The following is a 10047-nucleotide window of genomic DNA, read 5'->3' as shown; positions in this document are numbered from 1 at the left end:
TATATATAAACCCAAGGGAGGGCACCTACACAAGGTTAACCCAAGCCGCCTATGGAAATTGAGGAAGTAACAGAAGAGAAGAGATGACAGGACAGTGAAGACAGAAAAATAGAGCAGAGAAAGATCGGAGAGGGGGACAGGAAAAGGCGACCACCGATTTCCCCCGGGTGGGTCAGTCCGGGGGTGCCGTCTACGTGAAGCGGAGGCCAAAGAGGCGTGTTGCCTCCGCCGAGGGGCCATAAAGGTCCAAACACCCGGCATCGGCTCAACCTCCAGGATCCTCTTTTCCCCGGACACGGCTAAGCCGCGCACGGCTACACGCGGGAGGGGCCAACCCTCATGTGCTCGGGTCCGTGGTGTCGCAACACACCAAACGCCTGCTTACGCAGACGCCCCTGCGGGAAAGCGAAGCTTGTGGCAAGACGACGCTGTCGCAAGCGTACCGCTTCGTTTGCCCTAAACTCAGGGTCGGTGGTTCTTCGCTGACGTTTCGCCTCAACATCGCGCTTCCGCAACTCGGGGCCCGCGGCTCTTCGCTGACGTTTCGCCGGGGCTTCGGAAGCCCTCGGGCTAGAATCGGCACGCTACAATCGGACGACAAGCTTCGCTTACTTCCCAATTTCTCGACAGAGGAAGGGCTGGTGATTTTGTCTCTTTGGGTCCCACGTGTGACAAGGGTAGTTGAAGGGTGCGTTACAGGGACCCGAGCCCACAGGGGTATGTACCACTGAGCTTGGACCCTTTTCTGCACTATCACCAGGATCGGGCCACTTTTAAGCATGACACCACCACCACCGCAGCCGCCGCCGCCGACACTTCTGAGGCAATACAAACTTCGCTTGAATAAGGAAGATACACCGGGATAAGGAGATTCTTGAATGTCAGCATAAATTGTACTACATTCAACAATATTTGACCTTCTTATATATGCAGGTGCTCGGGCGAACTACCGAAAACCCTGGCTAGGAGTGACCCCACTACGGTAATTAAGAGTCCATCAAATACGACATCATGGAAGGCTCGCAAGACGGTGCCTCCGACCACCTCGTGCCTTGCACAGCAGCTGATAACCTAACCTGTCAGATTGTCGACACGTTATCGACGTGGAACAAGCTCCTTCTGGGCTCCAAACTTGAGCTACGAGAAGAGTCGGCCACATCTGGCCAACTGCACTTGACCAGGCATGGCTACAAGCATTTGATCGGCATTTCACCAATGGATGAATATTTTGACACACTGCGGTTGCCACAGTACCCGGAGCTCATTGGATGGCTACTCAGAACGCATCGATGCATTGCATCCGTCTCTCTCAAACTGTCCGCCGACGAAATTACGAGCCTCTCCGTACTGGACGCTCTTCGGCACAGCTCAGGTACCAAGACACTCAAGTTGTATTTCGGGGATATGGAAGCCTTGAACGCCGCCTCTAAGATCATACCCTGCTTGACAAAAATCGAAGAGCTTCACTGCACTGGCAGCATCACGAACGAGGCACGTCCGGATGGTTTCATATAGCCGCGCTGTCGGCGCTTCTGCAGGCTTCGTCGTCTTTGAGGAATCTGCACTTAACTGGGTTACACGGACCGGTGGCAGAGACGCTCTTCACGGGGTTCCTGTTAACCATAAACACGCTGAAAGAGCTATATTTGGAAGATTCCAGGCTCATATGCGACGCTTATCCACATGCCATAAGCGACTACCTCGGTACGACCATGGTGCTAACTGTTCTTTCCTTCAAAATAAAACACGAAGTGGTTCAGCGGGCTATATTAGATGGCGTTTTGAGAAACAGAAGTATCGAGAAGCTCTCTATCGGATGTTTTATTGGAAACGACCAAAGCACGGCACAAGTAGCTGCAGTGATCAGCGGGAACAGCCTGATTCGCGACTTGACCATTTCGCTCGTATGTAATTATTTGGATGAGCCAAATTTCATTTACGGCTGCTGGATTCCTCCACTCACTCAAAGCGACACATTAGAAGAAGTGAGATTTCTTTTGAGCATATTCTCTCCGTCAGAGTGGGTCACTCTTATCAGGGCGCTGCCGAAAAAACAAAATCTAAAGAAGGTGCACATCGATGCAAAAAGCGGCAGCGAGCAACTCCATCTTGTCTGCGCAGAGATTGAAAGTATTGGCTGGGAAGAAAATGTTTCCATCACAGACTACTGCTACTGCCACGACGTTGAGTTTCTACGCGGCAAAGCAATTTCTGACGTAAGTTTTTGCTATTCACTACCTGATGACTGCCTAGTAGACGCTTTGCGTGTCTTGCCAAGCTGTCAGCACGTGAGCCAGGTGAGCATCGACTTGATGACGGGCAACATGAGAGTGTCTTTGGCATTGGCTGAATATTTAAAATCAACGATTGCGCTGCGACATCTCGAGCTTATCGTGGTGCGGGACATCGTGGTCGATGCCGAGGGAGCAAGCCCGTGTTGGTCAGTCATACACGAGTCCCTGTCTCGAAACAATAGCCTGAGGTATCTGAAGGCTTCAGTGTTTAATTACAGCCCGCAAGACATCGAGGACTTGGCCGACGCAGTCAAACGAAGTCAGAGCATCACAGGGGTCAAGTTTATCAACAAGACCACGAGAAACTCCACCATCTTCGTACGATGCCTTTCAAAGCGCATTGAAGACAACTGCACGCTGCTGAGCGTGTTTTCCTGGTGCAGCATAGACACGGATGCCGCTGGACACTGGTTCACTATCTGCGAGACGACGCGGAGGAACGCGGGTCTTGTCGCAAGGGCAGCTCGATTTATGAAGGCTTCACATTTGGACAGGTAGGAAAAAAAGACGGCCGACTTTTATGCCGGAATTAGTACATGGTCTTATTCCTAATCTTTTAGAATTTGTTGTGTACGCCCATTCGCCTTCCTGATTTTGTTTGACTGTCTGGCTTCACAGCACTGGTAATGTAACCTACGATTCTGGCCCGTTTTGTAAAATATTCCATGTACGGGGTAGGCCCGTAAATTTTTACAGTATAGTCACACTGTCCACTGCTGTCTGTCATGTGCGGCACCGGAGCATCTACGGAGCGGCGGAACTCCGCAAAAAAGCCTGATACAACCCTTTTTCAACACGGTTGTGTGCTAAGTTATAACATCTTAAGCTTGCGAAAGCTCTTCACCAACTGCACCGGCCAACATGTCAACTTGCTTGTTTTCCTTTGTCTAAAGTTACTGACTCTTTGGTAGCATGTACAGTAACTCTACATTTGTGCTGTTCGTAGCGCCCTCTGTCAAGTTTTTGTGTATTACCAACTCGCATAAGATCACACTGTTAAATTATAACATCGTATCGTGTTTTGGCATAACAAGTTGTAACAGTGAGTTATCGCGGGCGCTAATCCTTTCGAATGCGATTGCATTAATATATGTCGTCGTGGTGGTTTCTTTAATTTAATGATGTTCGCCAAATACCGCAATACATTTAAGGTCGAAAGCAAAAACCTGTTCCAAGCAGACCCTAGAATGTATGTTTTTCTTTTAGATGCAGGACATTTCATACAGCATAATTCAGTAGTTTGTTAATAAAAGCCGTGTTATGCTTCACATGTATTTAAGCCAAGGAGCAGGAATTCATGCCTGAAGTAAAAGCTGAAGCTTCGTTTTTAAAAAGGAAATGTAGAGCTATTTCATTTCTGAATCAAAATATATTAGCAAAAATTGCGGCCCCATAGTGCGATACAATCAGTGAAAGTAATTAGGAATGGGCTTGCAAGTATTGTGGCACTGAGATCTTTATTGCCCATGGAAGAAGCGTATAGTTCTTGAGCTTGGTCCAGAAGACACGGGAAATATTTGTTTAGGTAAATAAGAGTGTGCCAGTCAGTTGCTCATTGAACAAGGCTCAAGAACGCCATTGCGCATCATGACGAAGAAGATAACTAGATAGTCACTGAGATTCTGCTAAACAGGGCCTCCCGACGTGCGCATGCAACGTCGTCACAAATGTCGCTGAAGCATGGACCGAAATTTAGCCACGAGCGACCTGGGAATGTAAACTATGCATTAGCGAGTCGTAATTACATATTTACAACAGGGATCTGACGAGGGTCAGCTTTGATGCACGAGCAAGAGGAGCGCATATGTTGGCGTATGCTGCCTGAAGCAGCGCCAATGCGAACCAATCGAGGTCACTACAAGTTTGTGACACATTCGTGTGTCTGTGAACGCACGAGCTCTCGCGATCAAACGAGAGCCGCAGTGTTCCAAATCAATTAAGCGTTCAATTTTTGCGCTCTTAAGCGTTTTCAACTCCTATTGAGACGTGGGACGTGTGCCTTCATGCCGCTGTTTATTTGGCTCTATTATATCTATTGAAATTGGGCGTTTTGACGCGGTAAATGCGTTTGTGTACGTCCGCGTGTGTTTCAATTGTTTCAAGGCAGGAGCTGCCACGAGCTCCGAGTTCGGGCGATGACGTAATTTCCTTAAAACAAAAAGCCTTCGGGAGATCTCGAAAGAGTCCACTACTGTTTTAAAAAGTTCAGTGATGAAATGCCAATCTCACTACTGATACATCAAAGACCGCCAATATGTATAAGACAGTTCTCATAGCCTTCGGGAATATTAAGGGTCTGTTTTCTGGCTCAGGGCCTCGTACGAACGCAGCAGATATTGGTGCTTCGTTTCACGCGCACAACATGCACTGAATGAAAGCAGTGCGCAAACTCACAATATGCCCCTATAGACTAATTTGAACCATATCTACGACGGTGACACATACAAGAATTTCAGTTGCTTAAAAGGCAGCACTGGTCACGTGCAGGTACGTCACCGGAGCTCTGGAGCATGTCGCCCGGTACCCTGTCCTACTGGACGAGGTTGCTGAGCAGGGCCACATCGACAAATCAGAAATCGTCGACTTGGTGCGCGACCGTCTGAAAACAGCCGATTCCATGGACGGATTCATGCGGGTCGTCGGAGTCGTCAGGGAGCGAGTCATTTGCCATCCACAAAACGAGGGCCATATGCAGCTGGACGACCTGATCGAGGACTGCTGGATGCACGTGCGACGTTACCTCCTGATAGATGACGTCAAGCACGGCATTAGATCTGAGTGAAAGGAAGCTTACGTCAACGGCCGATGGACGGTAACCTCAGCGTGGTAACCTCAGTCTGATGTCAGCCAGTTTCTGACTGAGCTAGTACGTGTATAGGTGTTCGTTCAATACGCAACTGCAGTAGAGTTTGTGATTGGCCAGTGAGTACAGCGCCATCTGTCGCAGCCACAAAGCACAAGACGAACTTTCCGAAAGGGCAATGACTGTAAAGGAGTTAACAGGTTTGGACATGAGAGTGCATATGTTTGTATTTGTCATTAGTAGACTACAACCGTTGAAAGAGATGGGTCGCCGTTTTGCTGCTGAAGGTTCGTGGTTCTCTGTGTTGTGATGGGAAATAAAAGACACGCAAAACTACACGGACAGAAATGCTGTAAGACGGCAGCTCGGCTGTGTCAGACCTCACGCATGCGATGGCCATTGCCGCAGTAAAGATCCACATGAAGGCACGACATGTGGTTTCATTAATGGGTATACGAGAAACTTTCGTAAACATCAGGAATAAAGTAAGTGCACACAACTGTTCTTGTGCGGGATGAAAACGACGCGATGCGCACAGCAGAGGAAATCGCAGACTGTTTTTATTTATTCTCCACCACGCACGACTTCCAAATTTGTTTCTCGCTAGTACTCAGGCGACCTCTGTATAGTCGCCAGCACTGGGGCGTCGCCGCAGTATTTTACGATGATTCACTGTTTTTTTTTTTCGAGCGGGCTTTTTTTTTTTTGTTAATGATGTCTCAGTTATACATGTCAGAGCATGCTTCCTATGGCAGACTTACGGCCGAGTTCAATATCCTGTGTATACCTGCTGTCTGTGTTGCGGGTTGTAACTCCAAGAAATCTGAAAGCAATATGGCCTCCTTGGCGTCCTTGCATGGCGTCATTACCTTAGATCCACGTCTTTCCTATGATTAAAAAAATTGGCCAGTTCCACGCTTGTGATATCTGATGAAACAGTGGAGCTCCGAAAGCGTGGATGTGTTGCGTAGTGGGTATCACACTCGCCTTCGGATCGCGAGTACCCGGGTTCAAATCCTGCCTTTCTCTCTCTTTCTTTTTTTTTCTCTGTGTGTGTCTCTCTCTAGCACTCATTTTCTCTTTCTCTCGCGCATAGCGAGTTGGGTTACAATCGTTGGTACAACGCAATCATACGGCTCCCATAAATGTATGTTCCTACAAGCTTAGTGGTCATGACGCTCGCCTTCGGACCGTGGGTACCCGGGTTGGAATCCCGCCTCGCCAATTAAGTTTATTTTATTTATGTCTTTCTGTCTCTCCTTCTTTTTTTTTTCTCTGCACATCCTCTCATTTCAGACTCTCTCCACTTTGCTCGAAACTGCGAACACCATCGCACCGTAGATATCAACCTCAACCTTGAACAGCTCTGCTGTTAAAAAAATATATCTGAAAACCAGGCTGGTTCGAATTGAACACGTCAGCTCTCTTTCTATCCACATACTGCGAATTTATACTGACGCATTTTCTAGAAATCGGCGTCTGTCTAACTCCGCTCACTGCCCGACTCGGCACCTGCCTCGAAGCGGCAAGCTGAATGTTTTGGTGTTGGTTGGTGCCACTCAGTTTGTAAAAACACACTTCGTTCTCTATGGACCAAATTGACCACAGAGAAGCGATTTCTATGGTCGGTTGCCTAGTCTGTCCCTGAGCGGAGTTACTTCTCTTCGATCGGTCTTAGCGTCATTGGGCCTCTTCGATTATCAGTCCCTGACAGTCCCGGACTGCTTGGGACTGCTGTGCCGCATTCGATTTTGCTCGAACAGCTTCCGAAGCTCCGCCCACTAGTCCGAGTGTTGTCAGAAGCGCGTTCGTTTTTTCGCGGACCGGATGTTCCGGACTGCCCGCGGACTGTTGGAGCTATCAGCAGATGTTTGCTCGGACAAGCGCAAGTATAGCTAGCAGACGACGGCTGTCCTGAAAAGATGCGTGCGTTGTTTGACGCCATGTTGTGAAAGATTCCGTGTGCTCCTGCGTACTTTGCGCGCTCCAGACGGCAACTACTGTGCATTGACTTATCGCTTCTGTTACATCGGTGCTTTGTGTGCCATCATGCGAGTTTTTTTGCGAGCCGTCTAATTGCTGTAGCTTTGGTCTTCGTGTTTTTTAAAGAAAGAAGCACAGTGATCAGGCGCACATGCTTGCTTTTCTTAATGTGTTTCACGAAATCTGTCATGCTCATTGCTATATACGTACGCTGTAAGCAGGTAAATTTTACTTTTCAGGTAAGTGAAACTAGCGTGCGTGCGAGGAATCATATATTGGATGCGGCTATTTCACGCCGGTAGCTGGGGTGGTATACAATAGGAGCTTCGCGGATTGCTGTTGACATATATGTTGATATCTTCTGCTACCAAGTTCGAGCGTTTCATTTTTGACGTGCTGGATTAGTAGACGGTGTACACACGCTCTCTCATGCGTCGGGCCTTTAATTAGCAGACGGTCTCGCGAGCTTTGAGGATGTAGGCGGGTGCTTTCTGCATGAACAGCGACGTGGCACGACCATGATTTCGGAGTCTCTCCACAGCAATTTTAGGTTCGTGCGTTCCGAGGGACAATAATAAAGTTTTACCATACCATACCACCACCACGATTTTGCTTACGTCCGTGTGGGAATTCCACTTAGATTTCTCAGGCAATGAGCTGGCTAGCGCGACGTAATAAACTGTGCTTTGCGAAAACGTTCTACGCGCTCAGGCTACGATTACACTATGCTAGCTTCATGGTTGTGTCGGCGACGTACGCCTCTGAGACTGCACCATTTCGGAGGCCACGCTAATGAAAAATGTCGCAGTTTCGCCCGAAAGGCGAAGCATCAATTGCGATAGCAAATTAGTAGAGAGCTATTCGGAGTAGGGGTAGTAGTTTTATCGGCTGCATAAACTTGGACACATTCGCTTACTAACTGAATTGACAAGCGTGGTGTCAGCGCGCACAAGCAAACATGAAGAGATCACACTGAATGACCGCAGACAATGACTGTCAAAACGCTGGCAGCAAGCGCAGCCGCCGCAGCGGTCGGTCGAAGGTTCGTGTGGTCTATCGCTTCAACGGAAACTGAGCGGCGAATGCACAGCGCATACAAAGGTCAGAGCCGTGTGGAGGTAAGAGGCGGTGCGGGCGACCGCCACCGTCGGGCAAAGTGCAGAGGAGTTGTGCAGAGGAGAAGTTGTTGGCAGAGGAGAAGCTGCTGCGCCAACCCCCCCCCCCTCCCTCCCGCGCTGCCTTCCCGCTTTCTTGCTTTCGCGTGGGAGATTGAGTGGCCAGTTCCCCTTGCGCCCGGTTGCAAGATAAGCATTTGGTGCCGGAGCAGAGCGTCGGCCCGCTTCCCTCCCTCCCATAGCCCCACGGCCTTTCGCGACGGTCGCGTTTGCTTTCCGCCGTGCGTTCGCTCGCCGTGATAGCGCGCGTCCCCCGCGGGCTTTCGCTCGCGCATACGGCTCGCGGCGACGATTTTATCGCCCTTGGAATCTACACGGAACCTCACGGCGACGACGACGCTGACGGCAGAAATCCGGTTGAAGTGTCCGGTTCAAGTGCTATCGCAATAAAACGCTGGGTAGGGGGCTATCTACGAGTAGCAAAGAGCCGACGACGGCAGCCAGGAGAGTGACTTCCGGTCACGGTGCTTCGACCGAAATCTCGGACAGTCCCAGACAGCTGGATCACGTGACTGTGACGCGCTCTTCTGTCAGGGCAATGCCTCCTTTACTAGTAAAGGAGGAATTGGTCAGGGCTAGTCAGACCGGAAGCCGCGGACGATTTGCGGACAGTCCGTGATTGCATAATCGAAGAGGCCCATTGTGTCGAGGCACGCGGGCGCGTAATCACGCTGCACGTTTCGCATTTCGCGCGCTTTGAGTAAAGCGCTAAACAATAACTACGCAGTACATATACCATGCTGTGAACGATTGAATGAAATGTATTCGAACGCAATAACAGCTTTCCCATCGTATGTCAAGCTCTTTGAAAAAAAAAACTTGCATATTTCTTTGTAATTAGCCAGGTAAGCAAAAATTATCCTGGTGGAGCAGGAGAACTGTTGACGGAACACCGTGGGTCTTATAACTGTGTAGTAGATAGTTTGCACGTGACGTCACACACGCAGCGCCTCACTGCGCTGGTAGTCAATCATGGCGGATGGAATGATGTCGTATTGGCTCATAAAATCATGTTTGCTGCCGCGGCTAACCTAAATCTGTGCCAGGTTTGAATTCTGCTGGCGTCTTTGGCAAAAACACAACAGAAGCACCGAGCGTGACGCTAACGGAAGCGCCTTGTCAACACGCTGATCTTTCAACGTACTTTGCTTCTGCCATGACGTCAGTGCAAGCCATCTGTAAGCAGTGTTTAATGTGGTTAACATTTTTTGAGAACTTTTGAGAAGCGGCTGTGCTGAGGGAACAGGGTTCCGCTCTACAATGAACCTGGCGCCATCTTGGGTCACCAGGTATCTGTAAATTATGGGCCGCTCTTCAATGAAGCTCTTTGACGCCAACTTGGGTGACTGGGCATATGCCACTGCGTACGTGTCGAAGTTCAATGACAAAAATTCGTGGGGCCGCAACATTCATATGGGGACGGAATACCAGCGAAGCTGTTTAGGCTGCATACATTATGAAATCATCATATCTTTCATACGGCACCGCACTACGCCGACACAGGCGATGCCGTGGTCACCGCACCTCCCAAGCACAAACGGAAAGGGCGCGAACGCGGTCGAGGACGCCACATTGATCTCGACGGACCGCAGCAGCCGCTGCCGCGGCGCCGGCACCTCCGACGCGCGTGAGCTTGTAACCACGGAAGCGCAGGCCACGTGCACAGGCGCCGTCGCCACACTCTTTCCCCCTCTCCCCCTACCCGCCTCCATGCCCGCCCAAGTTGCCCCCCCCCCCCCCCCCCTGGAAACGCATACGGGTGACTCTTATGGGGGCTAGAGGTAAACAGTGG

General features: G+C 49.8%; 1 protein-coding gene across 1 annotated transcript; it reads left to right on the top strand.

Moving 5' to 3' along the window:
* Positions 1 to 1586: 1586 nt before the first annotated feature.
* LOC119435856 (uncharacterized) lies at positions 1587 to 5711 on the top strand. Its single transcript, XM_037702564.2, has 2 exons — positions 1587 to 2788; positions 4782 to 5711. Exons 1-2 carry the CDS (start codon positions 1713 to 1715, stop codon positions 5074 to 5076), a joined length of 1371 nt encoding a protein of 456 aa, XP_037558492.2. The 5' UTR covers positions 1587 to 1712; the 3' UTR covers positions 5077 to 5711.
* Positions 5712 to 10047: the final 4336 nt, after the last annotated feature.

The sequence above is a fragment of the Dermacentor silvarum genome, unplaced genomic scaffold (genome assembly GCF_013339745.2).
Source record: "Dermacentor silvarum isolate Dsil-2018 unplaced genomic scaffold, BIME_Dsil_1.4 Seq961, whole genome shotgun sequence".
NCBI classification, from domain to species: Eukaryota; Metazoa; Arthropoda; class Arachnida; order Ixodida; family Ixodidae; genus Dermacentor; species Dermacentor silvarum.
This window is presented reverse-complemented; position numbering and strand designations above follow the sequence as displayed.